This window comes from Erpetoichthys calabaricus, chromosome 7 (genome assembly GCF_900747795.2).
Source record: "Erpetoichthys calabaricus chromosome 7, fErpCal1.3, whole genome shotgun sequence".
In the NCBI taxonomy this organism is placed as follows: domain Eukaryota; kingdom Metazoa; phylum Chordata; class Cladistia; order Polypteriformes; family Polypteridae; genus Erpetoichthys; species Erpetoichthys calabaricus.
This window is the reverse complement of record NC_041400.2, coordinates 23,656,454-23,679,784: the sequence shown is the minus strand read 5'-3', so window position 1 is coordinate 23,679,784 and position 23,331 is coordinate 23,656,454. Positions and strand designations below refer to the sequence as shown.

At 39.1% G+C, this 23,331-nt stretch overlaps 1 protein-coding gene across 2 annotated transcripts in view; it reads right to left on the bottom strand.

The window, feature by feature from the left end:
• Positions 1-7,350: 7,350 nt before the first annotated feature.
• LOC114654425 (low-density lipoprotein receptor-related protein 2-like) overlaps positions 7,351-23,331 on the bottom strand; it is a 104,719-nt gene continuing 88,738 nt past the window's right edge. For both annotated transcript variants that reach the window (XM_051930169.1, XM_028804985.2), the window contains 4 exons: positions 18,726-18,959; positions 10,061-10,448; positions 7,971-8,064; positions 7,351-7,433 (listed from right to left, as the gene is read on the bottom strand). In XM_051930169.1, coding sequence (XP_051786129.1) covers positions 7,407-7,433; positions 7,971-8,064; positions 10,061-10,448; positions 18,726-18,959 — 743 coding nt within the window. In that variant the 3' untranslated portion in view covers positions 7,351-7,406. The remainder of the gene's footprint in view (positions 7,434-7,970; positions 8,065-10,060; positions 10,449-18,725; positions 18,960-23,331) is intronic.

Below are 23,331 nucleotides of genomic sequence, written 5' to 3'. Positions count from 1 at the left end.
AGATTCCTTTGAGATTCTGGTCCATGTTGACATGATCATATCATGCCATTTCTGCAGATTTGTCAGTTGTGACTTCATCTTGTGAACCTCCCGTTCTACCACCTCTTAAAGTTGTTTTATTGGGTTCAGACCACATGAGCAGGAAGGAAACTGAACTCATTGGCATGTTCATGAAACCAGTCTAACTTATCCATCATGGTGAGAGTAACCATTAGGAGTGAATCAATGTGGCCATGAAGGGGTACAGATGGTGAGCAGCAATCCTCAGTTAGGTATTGACATTCCAGCTGTGATTGATTGGTATTAACGGGCCAAAGGGTTCCAAGAAAACATTCCCGACACCATTCCACCACAGCCAGCCTTGACTGTTGCCACAAGGCAGTTTGGATACCTGGATTACTGCTGTTTCTGGCAAATTCTGAACCCACCATCTTTGTGCTTCAGCAGAAATCGAGATTCATCAGAGCAGACTTCACGCCTCAGCTTTCTGTTCTTGGCTGACAGGAGTTGAACCTAAGATGGTCTTCTGTTGGTGTCATTCATACACCTCAATCCTGAACATGCTGTGCATTCTGAGAGGCCTTTCTGCTTACCACAGTTGGCCATCTGACTTATTGTAGACTTTCTCTCGCACATCCCACCCCCACAAAAAAGACATTCACATTAAGTCAGGGCAGCTCTAAAATTGTCAAAGTAGGTGCAAAAATCTTTTGGACAAGATGGACGTCTGTTCCAGTTTTGTTCTTGGCTCGCAACTTGTGAAAAGCAGATTCAGCAAATGCGGGCCAGTCTGTCATGAACAACATCCTAAAATACCTTGGATGGATGGCTTTACCAGTCATATTCTAAAAACATGCAATTCTGTTGAAGTGATGACTTTAAAAATAGCCCTGCATGGGTGGGTGTCTTTGATGGGACTGGTACCATAACCCCCAAGCCCCCCCCCCCCACCCTGAACCTACAAAGGGCTCCACTAGTGTGTAAGACCACAGTCCCACTTAAAACTGATAGTCAAAGCATAAATGATCACCCATCCATCCATTATCCAACCCGCTATATCCTAACTACAGGGTCACGGGCTTCTGCTGGAGCCAATCCCAGCTAACACAGGGCACAAGGCAGGAAGCAAACCCCGGCCAGGGCGCCAGCCCATCGCAGATAAATGATCACAAAATGCAAAAATAAAATCCCCATGTTACTATCCTTAAATTAAGCAGGTGTAATAAAGACTCCATGTCAAGAAGGGAGAGGAAAATAAACCCTGGGATAACAAAAACTAAGAGAGAGAGATCTTGGCAAACGAGTGTCATCTGAAAGGGGCAAATCATACTTGCATGGAGGTGGGAGATGCGGCCTTGAGACGAGAGTGCTGAATATAAGAGTCAATCTGTGATGACATTACCAGTTTTAACAGAACATACAATAATAAAGTGTTGGCTGGGATTGGCTCTAGCAGACCCCCATGACCCTGTGTTCGGATTCAGCGGGTTGGAAGATGGATGGATGGATGGATGCAATAATAAAACAAACAGAACAGTTTCAAAGCCACTTACACTAACTCAATGGCAATGGAAGTGGATGTTATCCCAACAGTCCGACACGCACACTTGGGCCATGTGCTCTTGGACTGCTGGGAATTCAGAGTTGGAAAACTCAAGTGAACATCCTACAAAGTCAAATCTCCGAGTTGGACAAGTTGGAGAAAACAGAGCTAGCCAAATTATTCCAGTTGCGGCAGGAGTATCTGAAAATCCCATATACCTGGAACTTGAAAGCACCCCGAGACAGAAATACCCTGAAACATCATCCAGGAGTACAGCACTCACACTGGGGGGTGTTTGTAGGAAGGCAACAGGCTCGTTCCCTTAAAGGTTTTGTACAAAGTTGTCTGGAAGAGATTTCAGTAAAATGACACAAAGGTAAGCATTCTGTAGTCTTTGTAAGACTTATCATTACTTCATTTTTTTTACGTTATTTTGGTTTATTCCAGTAAAATGAGCAACACATTCATGGAAGGAGAAAACTGATAAATTGTGCAGAATGAATCATTTAAATAGTAGAGAAAGCCAACATGAGGAGTGTTGCAGAGCATCGGCCCAGCAGAAGAGCTTCCACTAACTTGTGCCCCAGAGGACTTCAGGAGCCGGGGTCTAATTAAGAGAAAGGATTTAAGAGGACAGTGGAGAGAGTGGGGGGGTGGAGACATCAGTGGGCCAGAAGATCAACCAAAGACTGGAACGGGCAGCGGCAAACCCACAGGATTAGGATTTAACAACATTTACTGTGATTGTTGTAAAGAAAAGAAAGGGGCATTGGACCTACCTGCAAAAATCAAAGTGTCACAGTTTTCATTCAGGTCCATTTTAATGCAGTTCACAATGAAAACTGAGGACGTAATTTGAAAAGTCTCCGTTGGAGTAGTTGTAGATTAGCATTTTATTTATTTGCATTTTGCTTGCCAGGTCTTAAAAAGGTGTTAAACCACATTTGAAGTGAAGTTAAAGTTGTAATTTGTTTTGTCATTTATTTCCCCCTAAATGAATTTGTTAAAAATGTATACACATACAGAGAACTCTGTATTGTACATATATTTTTTAACCATACTTTCTCCTTGATGTCCACATTTCTAGTTCAGGCATGTGAAGTACCAGGCTTATACCTGAAGAGATTTGTGATCTTTTATTCAGTAAAATTATCCAAAAGCAGGACCGCCCTGGCCCTTTACAGCACTGCTTTGACCGACCAACAGCATAATAATTTAAAGGTGACTTAAAAATGTCATTTTTTATTTATTTATTTTTTTTAAAGATCAGTCCGAGGACATGGCACCGTGTCAGACTAGTTAGTACTGCTGCTGCATGGACCTGGGTTTGGGTCCTGTTTCAGGTGGGCATGGTGGGTTGCCCAGGTTATGCTAATTAGCAACCCAAAATTGACTCCAGGCTGAGCCAGAGGACAAGACTGTTTACCAGGATTATTTCTCAATTTCATGCAGTGATGCTGTAAGAATGTACAGTACATGCATATTCTAACATTATTGATCACAAAACACAATCTTAAGCTGAGGGTGATGGAATGGTTAACATTGCTGAATCACACAGCCTGATCCTGGTGTTCAGCTCCTGACCACAGCAAAGTTTGCACATTCCCTCCTCATCTTGGTGAGATTTCCTCTCACATTACACAAGTGTATGCAAAGTTAAAAGGTGACCAGTAGCATTTTAGACATGAAAATCCTGAAGCAGAAAGACATAGAAGTGGTGGTGCTACCTTGGGAATCAGTGCAAAAGGTGTGCCAATGAGAAAAAGACAGTCAAGCCATTAAAGAGCAGAACCTACAAGATGCACTCCTCTGCTTAAACCTGTGACCGACTGCCATCTCACAGGATCCGGGCTTAGATCTGTGCAGGGAGTTAAGGAACACAGATGTAGATCATGCCTTCTTCAACCACAAGTGAGTGGCATGAGGCGGAGCTGGCGGTGAGCACGGCTCCAAGGATCACTGGAGCAACATGGAAGACTAGAAAGATTGGGGAGGGCGGTCAAGGAAGGGGTTGGCCGCAAATAAACCTCACGTGACAGAGAAAGTTAGAGATTCTGGGTTTCATAATTCATTAGGCTACAGGCACCAAACCTAAAATGTCAATTTTGTGTGCGTTTTTTTTTAAGATTAACTGTCATACAGTACAACTACCCAAACAGAAAACAATTCAAAACTCAATAAAAGCAGAAAAACAAAAATTCAGAAACTTGCACATGTCATTCACACATCATATTGTAGATTAGTAACTGATATGGTTGGTGATTACTCCAAAACAGAGTGAAGGCAGACAGGCTCACACCCCCTTTAGTGTGCTACAAGATAAACAACCAGTGTGAGTGTGTGTGAGTTTCTTTTTAAGAGCAGTGGTGTGCCTAGAACACTGCACTGAGCCACCTAAGCACCCTGAAAGAGGCCAGCAGTGCCAGATAATTAAATTCCACATACTCCAAAAAAGGCTGATAAACTGTATTGAGCATAAAATGTTTGCCAGAAGGACATTTTTCTAAATGTTCCAAGTTGAGTTTGCGGTTAACATTAAGAGATTTAAATTAAGTTTACTACTACTACTTTAGTTTCTATACAACAGTGGCACCAGCTTGGAGTTGGGGGACACAATACTACTATGAAATCAGCTCTTGTGGGTGCGGGTGTGTGCAGGACGAGGCCAATGCTGCAGGGACAGCCTTAATGACCAGCAACTAGGAACTGGACAAAGTGCTAAAAAAAAACAAGAGTAGCTCACAAAATAGAGTTGAGGAGTTAAATTGAGGGCAGCTTATTTAGAAAACAAATACGGACATATAAAATATTAATGAGACACAAGGACTGGACTGCTGATACATTTAGAAAACATTAAACAACTCCTACACTAAAATGTTATTGTGTTAGTGACCCAGAATATCAAATCCAGTCACCCGAAGTGGATACCACAATCTCAACATCTCAACACCATTTAGCGACTCTCGGTCCCCTCCAACCACACCCAACACACACATACTTAGACATGTTCAACTTGAAACAGGGCTACACGAGACCTGGGTATCTTCAGCAACGCTGGGCGGGTGGCAGGAATAAACCCTGGATGGGCAAGACTGTTTGTGCCTTTGACTCCATCACAGAGGTCTACATTTATGGACCAGTTAAATCCTTCAAGCTTTTTCCTAGAGAGAAAACATTCCTTTAACACATGAAGTGACATCCTTCACATCTTAAAGGGCAACTTTGCACGATGTTCTGTGCTGTGGTGTGCTGGACTAGTAACATCACTTCAAGAGAGGCCTTCTGACACAAATAGCCAATTAAAAGGCCAAGCTCACTTATGGGACACTCTGGACCCCCTGGAGGGCGTAGCAAAAAAACAAACCTGAGTGCCATTATGAACAATGCGACACATCCTCCCTCTAACACACCAAAAGTGAAGATTTTCAGCCAATGAAGTATTCAGCAGAAGTGTCAAGAAACGCTATGGGGGCTCCTTTACCACAACAGCAATACAGTAATCCCTCGCTACTTCGCGGTTCACTTTTCGCGGATTCACGACTTCGCAGATTTTTATATGTAAGCATATCTAAATATATAACACTGATTTTTCGCTGCTTTGCGGGTCTTTTTACTTCTGGTACTTGCTTCCTCAGTTGGTATGCCCAGTTGATTTCATACAAGAGATGCTATTGGCGGATGGCTGAGAAGCTACCCAATCAGAGCACACAGTTAAGTTCCTGTGTGCTGCTGATTGGCTCAGCGACGGAGTGCTGCATTAACCAGGAAGTCTCATCTCACTCATTCAGCATTAACGTGCTCCTGCTTCAGGGGCCGTGTCCAAGCACCAACAGAAGAAGCAAATGATTGCAGAAAAGGTAAAAGTTTTGGATATGTCGAAGGAAGGGAACAGCTACACCGCTGCAGGACACCATCACAGCATCAATGAGTCCACGATTATTTTTATTTAAAAAGGAGGAAGCGCATATAAGATCTACGGCCGCAGTGTCCTTTAACCAGGGCGCAAAACGAGTTGCAAGTGGACGTGATAAGGCAGTAGTCTGGATGGAATCTGCTTTAGGAATCTTTGCAACAAGGTCGACGACGTCATGACTGCCTACAAGCTGCTACATGTACTTCGCTATACAGTAAGTGTAAACTTATCTACCGATTTCATATTGCTTAGCAGTTGTCCGTGTTAATAGAGTAAAGGGTGGGTTGTAAACAATACAGGGAGGGTTTAAAAACATCCAAATACATGTTAAATAAATATGGTGTCCCTACTTCGCAGAAATTCAGTTATCGCAGTCGGCCTTGGAACCTATCTGCCGCGATAAGTGAGGGATTACTGTACACCTGTATGTCTCACTGGGACTGTCAAGTCAGATGCTTTTCTTTTTAGTCATTCTGATGCGAGTCCAAGCTGTATTGCGCACGTATGCGTGCACACACACACACACACACTTTAATGAGCTTCTATAAAGAAAAAAAAAATCAAAATTCCACCCTGGGTACAAAAAATTCTGTGTTTGAGGATGTGGAAGTAAAACAGAAGTACTTAGTGAATAAAACTCCCAGCCATGGGGTAAATGTGCAAAATGCGCACAAAACTGGGGGTAGAGTTTCAATTTGGGATTGTGAATCTGTGCAGCAGCAACGACGCAACCCCAGGCTCTGCCATGCTTCCTCTCAACATCCCCTCCAGGAAACTCTGTAGGCCATCAACTAGTTTGTGTGCACAAGTGACAGTAAATTTGAAATTTTCAGCAAAGGAAGACAAAGGGCACACAAGTAGTAGTGTGACAGTGTAACTTGTATGAAACAGCCACGAAAGAACATACATCATAAAGGTGTCAACGCCCTTGGCTAACACTTTGACACTGGTATGAATGTTTTTCAAGCTCTACAAGATTTTAAAGGGCAGGGCTATATTTGAAATTTTGGGTCAAACTTTGCTGGATGTGTGCAAAGTTTAGAAATGGGTGCCAGACACATTTTAGCTTCATTACAAGCTGCTTCCCCTAATGGCTCTTGCTGTTAAAGGACAGGACCTCTGACTTTTACAACTGATTAGGATGTCCCGTCATGTCCACCTACTGCATGTTACGTTCTTGTGAAAATAAAGAAATGCATTGCTCTTACATTTGTGGGAAGTGCACTGCACAAAACTAGCAAAATACTTTAGTGCATACGTGTCAAAATGCCATTTTTGAAATCCGTCTACTAAATGTAATCATTGGTTTAATGTCTAACCTGGAATGAAAATCCTAATTGTGCTTTTAAAATGCCAAATTCAATGAAAACTCTCCTGCATCAATAGGTATGGGGTATTATCAGAAGTTTGAAAATATTTAATTGAATACTTTAATAAAAAAAAAATGAGGAATAGTCTTGGAAAAAGCTAGAAGATGCCAGATTGTTGCTGGTAAATAATCTAAATGTACAGAGCTGTAGTGATTTTGAAAGGTCACAGTGAAACTAATTAAGTGCCTCCTGGCATCCCTAAAAATTCTTATGGGCCAAGTGTTTGATGCTTAGACCCTCTCCCTGATGCATCTCAAAATCAAATTCAAAATGACAGACACTGCTAGATTCTACAAGAGTGCAACCTCATGAGTAGGACCTGCTAAGCTTAACGTGCACCACCCATCCACCAGTCTATTGTCCCAGTTCATGACTATGCAGAGTTTGGCATTATGGGGTGCCAGTCCAGACGGGACACTCGTACAGACAGACACTTGCTGTCACCTTGGCATGGCTTGCTTCCTCTGAGCATGAGTGGGTGATGATCTGACACCTCACAAGTAAACCCAAAAACTACACAAGGCTTAAGAGATCTTCACTTTTATTACATCAATAATACAGCACATTGCCTTAACAGCTTTTACTGTTCCAGTGGAGTGGTCATGTCCTGAAAAGGAAGAACAAGTGTTAAAACAAGAATGACAAAAAAAACAAAAAAAAAAATCAGTGATCGCTTTTAAAATTGAGTGGCAGGTTTCTAAAGGTTTGTAGTCCACTGAAAGTCGCTCTAACATACAACTCTAGGACAGAGTTAAACAGCAGCGATTCATTTTCACTAGAACAGGTCAAAGTTGAATGTCTTTTCCTCAGAATTTTGCATTTCTTTGTATCATAGGGAAAAATTACTAATCTCTAAATATAAAAAAATGTACATTAGCACAGCACGTGGTAATGTATAGTTTAATTTTGAGCAGTAACCCAAAATGCTGTAACCATTTGACACTGTGTGCTCATGATGCTCTTTTCAAACAATTACACATTCATTTAATACCACAAAATGAAATTTTTCTTAGGTGTACCATTGTTAAAGGTGCCATGATCTAAACGGCTTTATACTGTATAAGACAGTCGATAAATTTAATTAGTTTAAAAGCACAAGTTAAGGATGATTTACAAGAACAAATAAGAAAAAAAGTTGCCATACCACTTCTCCATCATAAATGTCATTTGCAAACGTCTGGCTTGAAAACTGGTCTCCTTCTATATCCTTCATGGCCGTTTTTTGTTTATCTTTATTCCTGCATTAGAATTATTAAGAAAAGCTCATCCTTGTGCATTCTGATGCAAATTGCTTTTTCAAGGCTCTTCATCTACCATGCTAGCACCAGACCCCATTTAAATACAGGTTAGCATTCAATTAACGTCTGCAACCTACAAGATCATCTCCAAAGGGCAACTGGCACTTAGATGGACCCTTCCACCCACTGTCCTGACCCTCCACCCAGTCAGATGCCTTTGCTGTATCAACACCAGTACTAACAGCAGATATTCTGTTCAGCATGAGCAGAAACTGAATTACCAGATAAGTGATTTGACCAAAGAGAAAGCATTCGGCCCATGGGGCAGACTAATGAGAAGGTACAGGATGCCATTTATTTTTTTTTAACCTTTTGCATCAATGGTGGTTTGCGTTCTGAGTTCAGAAAAGAAAAATCAGATTGCCATTAATGCATTTTGAGATCTCTAAATGGTTAAGATATCTGAAAATGCATTTAAGACATCTTGCATGCATTTTTAAAGTATTTGTAATTCATTTTATTTCACAAGATCTGAAAGACATTTTAGGATATCTCCAATGAAATGTCCAGATATCTGGAAATTATATGCTGCACATTTGATCTATCAAAATACATTTCAGATACCTCAAACAATTTCCTGTGGTGTTTCAAGATACCTCAAAATATAATTTCAGATCTCAAAATCACTTAGTGTTAATTTTCCGATTATTTAAATGGATTTTCTGCTCTATTAAGATATCCCAAAATGAATTTCAGAAAACTGGAAATGCACAGGAAGGGATTGGGAGATACTGTAGCATGACATACATTTTAGAAATTGGAAAAGGGCCAAGAAGCTATCTAAAGATATCTGAAAATGTTTGAAATATCTTAATTTTCTACTCATTTCAAGATGTATCAAAGTAAAGACAATACCTTAAACAGTGAATTTCAAAATATCGTAAATGTATTTTGATACAAAAAATACATTTCTAGATCTCAAATTAATTTCATGCTATCTTAAAATGGGGCTCCGCTCCAGTTCAATGTATTGGAGATCTTAAAATATATTTTGATATTTAATAAAAATTATAGTACCTGAATATCATTTTTAGATGTAACAATTCTTTACATGTGTATAGTGATTTAGTGAGTGGGAAGCCACTTCAACCACCACTAATGTGCTGCATCCACCAGGATGATGTGACAACAGCCATTACTGTGCCAGTACACTCATCACACATTAACTAGTAGGTGGTGAAGTGGTGAGAGAGACAGCCAGTTAGAGACGGGATGATCAGGGGGATAGAATGATAGGCCAAGGAGGGCAATTTAGCCTGGACATTAAGATACACCCTGCTTTTTATGAAGGGTGCCCAGGGATCTTTGTATTATGGAGATGTTGACTCTCTGTTGTCAATTTAAGATACCTCAAACACATTTCAAGAAAAGAAGTCCCATTAAAAGGAAATGGAATTGAATAAGAGGGGATTTCAACATTCCTTGAAATCCATTAGAGATATCTTAAAGGTCTATTTGAGATATAAATTTGTTTACATTAAGATATCTGCCACACAGTTATTCTGAGATATCTGAAAATGTATTTCAAGTTCCCGCACATATTTTGAGATATCTGGACACAAACTTCAGATACCTTAAAAAGTAAAGTGCTTTTTAGCAGACCTGAAATGTATTGAGGGGTTACTAAATGTTAATAATAATAATTCATTACATTTATATAGCGCATTTCTCAGTACTCAAAGCGCTACCCACACAGGGAGGAACCGAACCCACAATCTTCCACAGTCTCTGCTTGCCATATAAGGACACCTACAATAAATTATTTTGCTAGTGATATAAAGAATCAGGTGAAGACTATGGGATGTCAATAACACATTAAACAAGGCCATGGAGCAGGCTGGTTATTCCTATCCTCAAGCAGGAAAATTCAAACATGGGGAATCTAATTCACCATTTAAAAAACAACAGGACATGAAGGGTTTCTTCCTCAAGTTACCTTTGTGCCTCTTTTCTCCTCTTCTGAACAACAGCAAAAATCACAACAGCAGCAAAAAATGCCAAGAGGACAAAGGCAACTCCAAGGGTGAGGGGCACACTTATAGGTTTGAACACTGGGCCACCACAATATTCGCCGCCATAACCCAGTAAGCAATTGCACTTTACTTTTCCGTTGACCAGGTAGCAGTCACCATTGAAGTGGCACTTCTCTCTATCACATGACTTGGACTCCAAGTTGCGGAGCAGCTCTTCAGCAGCCATGGTTGGGTTTCCCGAGTATACAAAGTCTCTGGGGGAGCCCTGAAGAGGCTGCTCTCTTGTTGGCGTAGCAGAAGGTTTCTCTTTAGGCTTTTGATCAGTTTTTACCTTCTGATCTGAAGAATCACCTGGAAAGAGCAAATATGAAAGTCTTGTCATTTGTAATCCACAGCACATCTAGGCACTCAAATGATGAGGCTTTTAATGCAAAGTTTAGGCTTCACAGTTAAGGCCATAAGCAAATGGTTTTTGCCGTAACTTTTTACACCACCTAACACAGGACAATTCACAATGGAGATTACGTGATAATTTATTTTGCTATTACTCTGTGCAGCAGCAGATTATAGTTGAGTCAGCTTCATACAGTGTTTTCTCCATTAGTAACAGAATTAGATGTCACAGGTTTACTTTCAGTTAATTTTTTTTGTCGCATTTCATATTTGTTTTTGCTTCGTTTTTGATTGTTAAAGTATAAACTCCACAATCAATTTCAGTAAAGCTCATTTACAAGCAAAGACTCAATACAATCATGAATGGATTGCAATGTCCAGTCGTGTAAGTTGCTGAAATTGCATGTCTGAGTTTTAAAAAGTTACAGGACTCCTTTAAATAAATATTTAAGGTAAATGGTTGATGTTAAATCTCATCTGCTGCTTTGGAAAGGCAAACATCCGATGGATGGCTTCTACTGTAAAAGAAGAAGTGAGGCATTTTTGAAGTTTTCTCCACAAGTTCTTATTTACAAGTTTATTTTGTTGTCATAAAAAAAAACTTCAAAAATTAGATCATTTGCCACTTTGAGGTTGATGCATCATTTACACATTCATTTGACCTTAAAACTTTCTGAATACAACAAACGGGTATCTTCCAATATATCCTTTAAGTCATTGGCCCTTCAGATGAAAAGGCAGCCCCACAATCTACACACATTTGACTTCTGACCACCTTGTTGTCATCTAAACTGCAAAATGCGCTATAGACGGGTGAGGCTAGCATAACAATCTGTGATTGCGTGCATATTCTTCTTATCCAAAAGAGAGCATAAATAAAAATTCAACAGAATCGGCTGTAAAAAGAAAAATGTATCCTACTTGATCAACCTGACAAAAGAAAACAAGCAGAAATGCTAGTTCTGAGAGAATAAAGGGTTGCATAACCATAAGTGTCACCGCTAGGAAATATCCTAGAGGGAGAGATGATTTACCTTTAAGAGGAATGCTAATAAATACAGTGGGACAAAACATTTGCTGTCGTGGTATGTGTAGAAGTCGTGAACTGCTACAAACAGGCTTAGTTATCAATAAATTAACTAAGTTACCTTCTGATTTAGACAAAATGTAGACTAGGGCAGGTAAATGTCCAAGGAACTTGTGTAAAGTGTTGCATGTAGGAATATTAGATTAGAGAACAACTTTAGTCCCATGTAATAATGAGATTGTTACCCCCAAGTGTAGCGTAAAGTACACCTCATGAGAATTTGGATGTGAGCAAGAATGGGTCTGCTACAGCTCTTGAGAGCTTCCCAAAGCAATTAATTAGTCTAACACATTGTTCTGCTGCATTGCACCCATGTTGAAATCAACTTCAAGATGCTGCAGATATTAATGTCTTGTTATACACTTTTAAAACACTTTATACAGAGAATGGGAAGCCTCTTCAACCACTACCAAAGTTTAGCATCCAACTGGATGATGCAATTGAAGCTATTTTGCACCAGTATACTCACCAAACATTAGCTCTCAGGTGGTGAAGAGGTGAGAGAGATAGCCAGTTAGGGACAGGGGATGTTTAGTGGGGTGGAATGACTATGTAGAGGTGGGCAATTTAGTATGGAAATCAGAAAATTACTGGGTTCCCTTTGTAGAGTTGCATGATTGCTATGAGCATAGAGTCAGGACCTCAGTTTTACATCTCATCTGAAGGACAGCACCAATTTTTTCAGCACTGTATCCCATCACTGCACTGGGGTGTTACTATCCACAGTCAGCCTACAGGACAAGTACCGCCTGAAGGCCTCAACAACTCTACCAGCAGCAATCCAAGCTTGTCCTAGACCATCTCCTATCCAGCTACTGGCCAGGTCCAATCATGCTTAACTTCAGGTAAATTACCTGTTCTGAAGTGCAGGTGGTATGGCATAGTGCACAAAGTTCTGGTGTTTATTACACAGCAACAAAACGAAGAGCCATTATGAGGTAAGATCTATAAGCAGAAGCTGATGGAGTGAAGTACTGTCATGTTAAGCAAGAATTGTTAATTATAATAAAGGACATTTGGACTGTGCACACCACCTATTACTTTGTAAGGAGTTCAACAAAATCACAGGGGCACAGATGTCAGCTCACTAGGGGTTCATGTTACATAAAACTTTGTTCTCTCAAAGAACCAAAGAAATAGCAATTAAATTACAGAGTAGTGTGACAGATACTAGTATTTTGTTAAAATTAGGAAAAAAAAAAAAAAAAGGTTTACAACAGGCTATTCAGCACCAACCCTATCCACCCAATGTCTGCAAAATGACATCAAGATTTGACTCTCCGAGTCCGACTCTCTACCTCAGCACTTGGTGATTTATTAAAGGTGTCTATGGATGTTTGTGTGAAGAAAAACCTAACGCTTGTAAAAAATTTACCCTCAAGTTTCCAACTGTGTCCCCATGTGTTTTGAACTCATTTTAAAATAAGTGTGTCCACTGTACTCATTTTTTTCCCCCCAGAGTTTATAAGTCTTTTAATCATGTGATGCAAGTTTACTTAAACGTTTTAACTCCATCATTCTTTCCTCATAACTACTTTGCAGCAGTGGAATCAGCCTTGTTGCTCTTCTCTGGACTTTCTAGCACTGCTCCTTGTGTATTTTGTAACATGGAGCTCAAACTGCATTCAGTACAAAAGGTCAGCTTTATTAGTGCATTACAAAGATTAAGCATGACCTCTTTTAACTTGTACTAGAAATATCCTACTGAACAACCCAACATTCTATTAGCCTTCATAATGGCTTCTGAACACTGTTGACCATCAAACCTCGAGAACGTTTAATTGTGCTATTTAAGCAAGTCACACTCACACAACAATAACTTAAATCTTTTAGATGTATCAGACTATAAAAGTTGAATCAGGTCATAGGAAGGCCAAGGCTACCACATGATGCACACTAGTCATGCATTTGTATTGAGCATTTGTTTATACTTTTGAAACCCAACATCCCAGTTTCAGGCTGTTTAAGGAGAAATCCTTTAAGACACAATATGCGCAAAACAAGCTTAAACGCATTTTTTAGGATTGTTCATTTACAGTACATTGGGACCCAGGGAGCTTTACCAATATGAATCAGGCTCTCTCTGCACTTCAAGGGTCAAAAGGTACAGCCTAATCACAGTCTTGTAATCGTAAGGTAAAAAGTTGAAGCTCAAGGTGGTTGCTCAAACTGGATTGCCGAGTTATACATCTGGAGCTCTGGATATTTGTGGTAACTGAGCACTGGTGTGCTGCCTTTTGTAAACCAGTCAACTGAAGTGAGATAACCCTAATCAGACTGGATATAAAGGGGGTGCATGCTTGAATATTCAGATACTTAAACTCCATCACAAGAAAACCGAATACTCCTTCACTGCTAATGCTTTCCATTAACAAACTAATGGCATCTGCAAGTCCGCATTTGGCACAACTGGTTTACACAAATGTCAGCCGTCATAAGGAATAGCCCAGCTTGTAAAACTTCACATGTCATTGGCTTGCCTTGGCCAAGTACTGAAGCCTTGCATTACGTGAAAAAAAAAACATTTTGGAGCTCCAGATAAAGATTTTTTTTTTTTTTTTTTTTTTTTATTATAGAACTTTTCCATACTGGAAACCATACCCTGGAATTAAAGCTTGACAGGGATATAAAAACAGCTATTGAGCATCATTGCCACTTGACTGGCATACACTGACCCAATGAGGGGCATTCAACCATCAAATATCTCAAACAGTGGTATACAGCCTTTAAACCCTAAATACAGACAGCTAGAAGGGTACATTTAAAAGGTGCTCGATTATAATCAATTATAAAAATCTAAATAATGAAACACCAGCAGGAACAAAGATGCACTTGGTAAGCCCTAAACCATACTAAAGCATTTTACATTTACTGGTAAGCTATGACATAGTGAAAGCAATCAAATGTCCCACATTCACCTTAATGCATCTATAATTAGTGCCACCATTTGTTAACAGGTTGCAGTTGTATCAAGTCAAAAGTAAAACTGGTAGATTATCACTTACCCCAAAGCAATAGTTACCGACAAATTCAACCACATTTCTGTGCAAAGAATGTTAAGAACACTACCACAGAGTACCTTGGAGTGCAGTTCATATTAACAGTATAAAATACAAAATCAATACATGATAAAATTACAAGCAGACTAAGATGAACTTGTAAATCCAAGGATAAAATGAGCCGTGACACATTTCAAAGGTTAACTTCAAATTCAAAGTACCTTTAAGAACAGCTCTGTAATGGTTTCACTCATTACACTGGGGTGCTGAAAAAAATGTTAAAACAGTCCTTTACTTTGAGTAGATCCAGGCTTTCTAATAATCACAATTTTTTATGCTTAGAAAAATATTTCCTGAAGTACTTTACTAAACTGAATGATCTTTTACGAGAGCAGCAAACAAACCGCGTTTAAGTCGTCCTTAAAAGCACTTTCTTTTGCCAGAGCACATCTAAACTTGCCCGTTACCATAGCCTTTTTTATTTAGGTCACACACATTTACTTACTTTATGTGAACCTACGGATCCTTGAAAAAAAATCACCCTAGATCCTTACAGTGCAAACCCTCAGATTTCGGAAAAACCTTTAAATTCAACTACAGGTCACTAAACAAGTTCTTAAACTGCCTCTGCAACAGCTCCTCCCTGCAATAAAAGACAACCGAGTACAAACAATGAGGAAGTCTTGAAGCAATGTACTCCTCCTAAGGAGGATCCAAACAAAGATCGTTTGCTACTAATAGACACTGAATATCCACTTTCAGGATGGACATGACATTCATTCCCAATAATTCTTCAAATTGAAGCTTCATTTTAGCCAAATATGATTCTTCACCGTGACACCCTAAAATCCTATTACCTCACAAGTGTCAAATGCTTTATTTATTCAACTCCCCAAAAATTAAACTTGAGTTATAACACTAAAATTCTCGGGACTATAAAGCCATTGACCAGATATTTAGGAAAATGGGTGCTCTTTAGCATGAAACCTTGGTAATCAAGATGAGATGGACACGTTACTTCTTTGTGGCTAATATTTTAATAATTAAAATGCATGGCGAGTTAATAACTAGACATAAGAAAACCATCCTGTGCCACTTAGAGCAACATATACACAACTCAACATTAAAAATTCTGACACCTATAATCATCTACACCAGGGGTTCTCAAACTGAGTCCAGGGGGCCCACTGTGGCTTCAGGTTTTTGTTCCAGCCAGATTCATAATCAGTAACAAACACCTGATAACACGGATCTCATTTATTTTCACTTCTTATTCTACATTCAGAAATGCATCCCAGCATGATATTACGTGTATTTATAAGATATTTAGAAATATTTTTCATTTTTGCTAAAGATTGAAATGCTTAACTCTTGTTGATTTCTCTGTGCAGTTTGCTCCCTTCACTGCATCTTAATAATGATAATTAAAATGAGCAGAGCAGACACACTGACAAACGACAATAACGAAAGGCTGCAACTACTTTAGCACCAGGTCCACTACTTGGTAAATAATGGATCAAACAATTAGAACACCTGGAAAAGCAGAAAGAAAATCAGTTAAAAACAAAAACATTCCCATATAATTGCTTACTACAATTTCATAGTTTTTTTTCTTTTTAAAACCAAACTTGGTTTTCTAATTTCTATATAAATTTTCCCAAAACACGGAATCTGGGAAACAGTTCACTTAATTAGCCCAGGAGTCCAATTAAATACAGAAGCTGGAACAAAAACCTGCAGCCACAGTGGGACCTCAGGACAGAGTTTTAGAACCCCTGGTCTAAACTACTATGTATTGCATTTTAACTTTGTGTATGTAAAAAAAAAAGAAAAAAGGATATAAATCAATGTTCTGTTATCTCTATACTCTTCCACTTCATCCAAGAAAAACTAAACTAAAAACAGCAAAGCAGCTAGAGCATGTGGAAATATAACTGAAATATTAAAGTAGAGAAGAATAACAGTAATTAAATGTTTAACAAAAATGACCCAGCAGGCATGGCACACAGAGGGAATTACCAGAGGAATAAGAAAAAAAATAGAATTGTATCAATATATAAAAAGGGGAACTCTATGAACTGCAATAATTGTATAGCAATAGGCTTGTCATCAGTGCTGAATATTCAGGTATTATAGAAAGAGGCTGGACAACAGCAACCGAGGACAAACTAAAAGAGCAGCAAATGACATACCAACCTGGAAGTCAAACACAAGGTCTCATTTTTAAATTTCAAAAAGTTTGTTCTAATCTGGTGTTCCATCCATCCATTATCCAACCCGCTATATCCTAACTACAGGGTCATGGGGTCTAATCTGGTATTTCTTGATTAAAAAGCATTATTTGACACATTTGGGTATAAAAAGCATCAAAGTACTAATCAGAAATGTACGATTAAATGGACAAACATCAGAACAGAATATATAAAAGGGTATTAAACAAGGAAATGCCCAAGAACTCTGTTATACATGATATATCAATTACATAATTAACATGGTCAAAAAATGAGAAATGCTGGCTTTGAATACTTTAATAAATCCAGTATTGACCCAGGATTAAATATATTGCAATTAATGTTATGTCACCCATAAAAGTGGGCAACAGTTACAAAGGAAACTAACATGGAAGAGCCAGGTGGAAGCAAAAGATACGATATTAAATGTAGAAAAACAAGGGAGGAACAAAGAAAACCAATAAATGTGAATACAGATATTTTGAAAAGTATAAAAAGTGTCAATGAGTGCTTGGGGGTAGTGATAAATGAAAATGGAAAGACCAAGGAAGAAATTAGAAATAGAACAAACAATTTAATTTAATTAGGATACTTTATTTTCTCCGATTCCCTAATAGGGAAGGAAGAATTAATCATGAAAAAGAAGCTGCTGCTGTATAACACCATATAGTTTTCAATATTATTATATTATATTATAATATTATTATATGTGCAGAATCTTGGGCAATACCAGATAAACAAAAGATTTTAAAATAACTGGTGTATGGAGAGGGAGAGAGAGAGAGAGAGAGAGACACACACACACAGACAGATGCCTTGTGACTATGTCCGGTGTATGCAGTGGTGGTTAGTAAAAGCAGGTTATATTACATTACTCGTAGGTGGACAGACAAAACCATTTTGCTTTGAACTTGCCACTTTCACGTTTTGATGTTCGACTAAAGGAATGAGTTCACAGATTGCCTTGGCTAATATCCACTTTCCCTCAAATAATTTTAGATCAAGATAGTCTCACGATTAAAACTTTTTAAATCTATTCCATTACAGAATAATATCCTCTTGCTACAGTTCATTTTGACATTTTTGGTGTGCATCTGGCATGGACGAAGCAATATTTTCTCTAGAAAGTTAAAGCACTTGGTAAAATGACTTACTATTATCATTTTAAAAATAATTATATAAAGCATAATCACCAAGATCTGTCATTTGGCCTTTTATTTTTTTCCCCTTTGCTCTTTATTATCTTGCAGATATGTATTGTCTTTCATTTCGATATCCAGGTTTGTAGTTTAACTGCCTGTTCAGATACTCTTCCCAAAAAAGTTACTACTAAAATGCAACTAAAAGCAAAACCCTATGACACTGCATGAATACTTTACACCAGGGGTCCTCAATTACAGTCCTGGAGGACCATAGCGGCTGCGTTGATCCCCCGACCCCCAAGACAATCGACCACAATGTAGATTTGTACTTTTCTGTGAACCTTATATGTTTTGTGCTTTTTTTTTTTTTTCATTTCACCACAGATATGTTGTTATGAAGCACATTAGCTGGTGGTTCCTTTTCCATTTGTACCTCATTAACTGAAGGCTGGTTAAAAAATAAGCAACAATCAAAATCTTAATGCAGTTTGTTAAAAGGTAAATATAGGATTCTGAAGCATAAGTGAGTTAACGAAACCCAAAAACATTGCTTTAGAAGTTTATAATAAAAAAAGCGAGGGGGGGGGGGGGGCTGCATTAATTGACAAATTGGTAAAAAAGTGAGAACCTGCAGCTACTGCAGCCCTCGAGGAAGTAACTGAATATCCTTGCATTACACCATGGCCAGTAAATAAGTTTCAAAACATAAGTGGAATAAAAAAAAAAAAAAAATTCTCAAGTATGCCATAATATACTTAAGATATTACTACACTTACAGCCCTCCTCATCAGATCCATCTAGACAGTCATCCTCGCCATCGCAGAACCTCCGATTCGGAATGCACTTTCGGCCATCTCTGCAGGGCTTGGAGAATTCTGCACAGCGGATTTCCTTGACACAGTCAGCTTCCCCGCCAGAGCGGTAGCCTATAGGGCACTTGCAGGTTTTGCCTCCAGGGTATGGCAGGCAGAAGTAGTTACACCCACCATTGTGCACACAGGCATTTGTACCTGAAATAGACATCAAAAGGGAAGAAGCAAAATGAGAACTGACGCAGTAATAAGCAGACCGACCAGCAGTGTTCCTCCAGAATGCTTAATGCAGGAATTTGACAAATTTAGTTTATATACAGACAGCACACAATCCTGACGCTGGGAAGGGTGCTATGTAAATAAAACTGAGGTGCTTATAGTGAGTCCATCAGCTAAAGCCCAAATTGGTCTTGGACTTCTCTGCTCTCTCGGTCTTTTGCAAACCAAGTCTGCAGTCTTGGTGTTATTTTTGACAGTAACCTCTATTTTGAGAAACAGATTAATTCTGTAGTCAAGAGTTGCTTTTTCCAGCTTTGTCTTTTAGGTAAGGTCAAGCCTTTTAATCTTCTAGGGATCTTGCAAAAACTACTCATGCTTTTATCTTCTCGCCTTGATTACTGCAACTCGCTATATTCTAGGATTAGCAAATCCCTAATACGCAGGTTACAGTTGGTCCAGAATGCTGCCGCTCGCTTATTGGTTGGGGCAAGAAAGTCGGATTCTGTTTCTCCAATATTAGCTTCTTTACACTGGCTGCCTGTCAATTTTTAAATTGATTTTAAAATCTTATTGCTAGTTTTTAAATCTTTACATGGGCTTGTTCCTCTCTATCTGAATTGTGTGCTTTACACCAGCCATCTAGAGTGCTTAGATCTTCTGGTCAGTTGTCTGTTGTTGTCACTCGTACCAAGTGTAAAACTAAGGGGGACAGAGAGTTTGCAGCTGCTGCTCCTCGCCTGTGGAACTCCACCTCATCACATAAAGGAGTCGTCTACAACTGAACTGTTCAAAACGAGACTAAAGACTCATTTCTATTCACTTGCTTTCCGTGACCTTCAGTAATACTGATGGTTTCCTCATTATGATTACGTAATCTTACTTTTATTTATTATTTTATTTATGTTCATTTATTCTATTTCTATTTATGTTTATGTTAATTGTATGTTTTTGTTTCTTCTTTTATTGTAAAGCACTTTGGTCACATCATTCCTATGTTGTCTTAAATATGCTATATAAATAAATACATGTTATTTATATGTCAATGTCTATTATTAAACACAGTCACATTAATTAACAGAACATTCCTCAACAGTGTGGCATTCAGCCTGACTGCTCCATTGAATCCACAAAGCCAAAGAACTGTAGCTACCAGTTTTCAGCCCTGCTTTAAACTGGACTCTGATCTTAAGCACTAATTATTTTCCACCTTTTACTGTGCCAATTGTGTTTATTATTTAACAAATAACCTGTTTTGTTCGGCCTTTAATATGTTTAACATGTTGCTTGTTAATGATCATACAAACAAAGACATCAATGAAAATGAATGATAGCAATATACAGTACTGTCCAGTATGCATTTCAATTAACAGCAACTGCTTCTATTTAAGCCCCACACTACATTTCCATTATTTCTTTAGTTGGACACTACAATGATAGTTGAGCGAGATTTAAAATTTCCTTCCTGATGCTTTTTAAGTTGAAACCACACTGCAGCTTTCAAGCAGCAACAGGAGAGGTACAACAGCTAAAGCTTCAGTTGAAGCAGACTACTGAAGTAAAACTTTTGGTGGGTTTAAGTGCTGTAAGATTTTTCCTCAAATTGTGGAAGGGAGGGCAGCAGAGTGGTTGGTGCCTCTGCATTCCTTCTGGGAGAGTCAGCTTTAGATCCAAGCTTGCTAGCAATCTGTGGTCTTTCTCCAGATACTCTCAATGTGCTGTCCATGTGTTTGACATGGAAAGGCCAAACACCCCACCCCCACCCCCCTAAACATGCAATTTGGGTTACCTGCAGCTTAAAATTCCCTGCTATTGGCGAGGAGTGCAGCTTAAAATGAAGCAGTGTCTCATGCATGCTCAATACCTTCTTTGCTTCCAATGAGGCTAAAATGTGTTTCAGTGCCCTTAAACCCTCTTGGTTTGAGTGTGTTCAGGCAAAGAATAATTGGATTTCAAATAAAACTAGACTGAAATATTAACAAGAAAAAGCTTAGTTATACAAATTACCTTCCTACAAATCAAATCAACCCAACATGCTCTCTTCCAGAAGGTGGGAGGAAATCAGATTACATGGAGGACCCCCACATTAAACATTATACAGATGGGTCCTATTCCTGCTCAGTTACTAAGTTCCTAGATTTTAGAGGGAGCATTGCTCACTTCGGTATAAAGTGTGATAGACGGTCAGGAACCCTGCCCCACCGGGACCCCTGGAGGAAAGAGGAACCGGGAGAGCGGCACTTCTTTTCCATGGGCACCCGGTCAGTCCTTGATCCCTGTGGGACAGCACTTCCAGGACACCAGGAAGTGCTGACAGACGAGGGATGGTTTATGCCTGGAGTGCTTCTGGGTCCAAGGTCAGCATGTCTGCCACACTGGGGAGTGCTGCCAGAAGTTCATCGCCAGGCACCTGGAGCACATCCAGGACACTCCAATCAGGGAGCCGGAGTCGTGTAAAAGAAGGATGGAGTTGGCATGGCAGGAGTGGAGGCGACCGAGAGAACCAAGGACTAAACTGTAAAGAGTGTTGTACATATTCCTGTAAATAAGTGTGTGTGTGGTGGACACTGCATTGTTGTGTCTTTCTGTGGCCGGGCGACTTCTTACACAAGCTGGCCAGTTTTAAGCTCGATTAAATTTCAGGATATCAAATCAGTACAGACTCTCAAAAGAATCCAAATAAATAAAAGTATTTCATGTTACCACTGAGAAAAAATAAGCAACCCCAGTCTTACAGAGGCACATAGGTACAATTAACTGGGTGGGCCCCCCACGCCCTGTCACCCACCTGCACTGGTTCCTCTGCATGAGACAATGCCAGTGCAGGCTGGTGCTCATAGTGCTGCCAGCTCATCTTGAGACCGACCGGCTTACCCACAGGGCCAATATTAGAGTTGCTAATTAACTCATTCTGACAAAGGGAGAACATGCAAAAACCAAGACCACCGAGCAGCAGGGTCAGGGCTTTGAAGACAGGACACTTAATCTTTAAGGCAGCTTGGCTTTAACTCCTGCAATGCCACACTGTACTGGTGATAAATTCAACAGCTGTTAAATGACAAACTGTGTGCAGAGTGCATGATTAGAAAGCGTTCACTCCCTTTTGGTTTTGACAAATGCGTCATTGCCCTGGGCAGAGAAGGGAAAAAAAAAAAAACCAAAAAAAAACCAAAAGAATCATGGGAGGGTTTAGCTACTACCCGACTAAAATCAGGGCACATCTGCGGAGCCCACTCAGGGCATCACTTCAAGACAAGTCCATGTTTAATTTGTGTACCTACGGTCAGAACAATAAATTGAGCTTTGTGATATGTGTTGCTTTATGGCTGGCACAATAAGCAGTGCTAGAAAAAATAATTTGCTCTGAGAGAAATCAGCAATGGTTATACTGCACAAACAGGTTTTTCTCCTTCTCTGCTAAGACATCAAATTAGGCATGCAATATATATATATGGCTGTCTAAATACAGAAATACTGCAATCCAGACCAAAGGCTTTGATTAAATTTTGGGTCAAACCGTGCCGAACACCACAATGTTTAAGGCACACCAAACAGAAGTGAAATTTAAAAGTACAAACTTGCATAGTGGCACTAGAAGAGTAGAACAAACATCTCCCTGACTGTTTTACTGCACTTGTTTACATAAGGATTTACTCCATTAAGGTCTAAACATTTACTTGAATGCATTTCAAAAGTAAGGTGTTGAATCGTGTATCGAGCGCCTATAATGTATTCACCGTTTTGGAAGTTCACACATTTTATTGTTATACAAAATAGAATCACAGTGGATTTAATTTGGCTTTTTTGACACTGATCAATAGAAAATGACTCTTCAATCTCTCTACAGCAGTGGTTTCCAAACTCAATCCTGGGGACCCCCTGTGGCTGCAGGTTTTTGTTCCAACCAGATTCTCAATCGGTGATAATCAAGAACAACTGATCTCATTTAATTAGTTGGTCTTTTACTCTTCTCTTATTCTGCATTCAGAAAAAAATAGTATGGTTTTTACATTTATAAGACATTTAGAAATATTTTTTTTTCTAAAGCTATAAATGCTCAACTCTTGTTGTTTTCCTATTATTATTTTCAACCTTTTCCCTTATAGTTTCAATTAACAACCAGCCCAGCTGACACCCAGGATAATGAAAGCAGCAACGACTTCAGTGTCAGACTCGCTCATTAGCAAATAAATAACCAGAACACCTGGAAAAGCAGAATGATAATTAGGTTGAAAATATTGTTAGTTTATACAAATCTACCAAACTTAGTTTGTAATTTCTACATTGACTCCAAAACACAGAAACCGGGAAATACTGACTCAATTAGGCTTGGAGTCCAATGAAAAATGGAAGA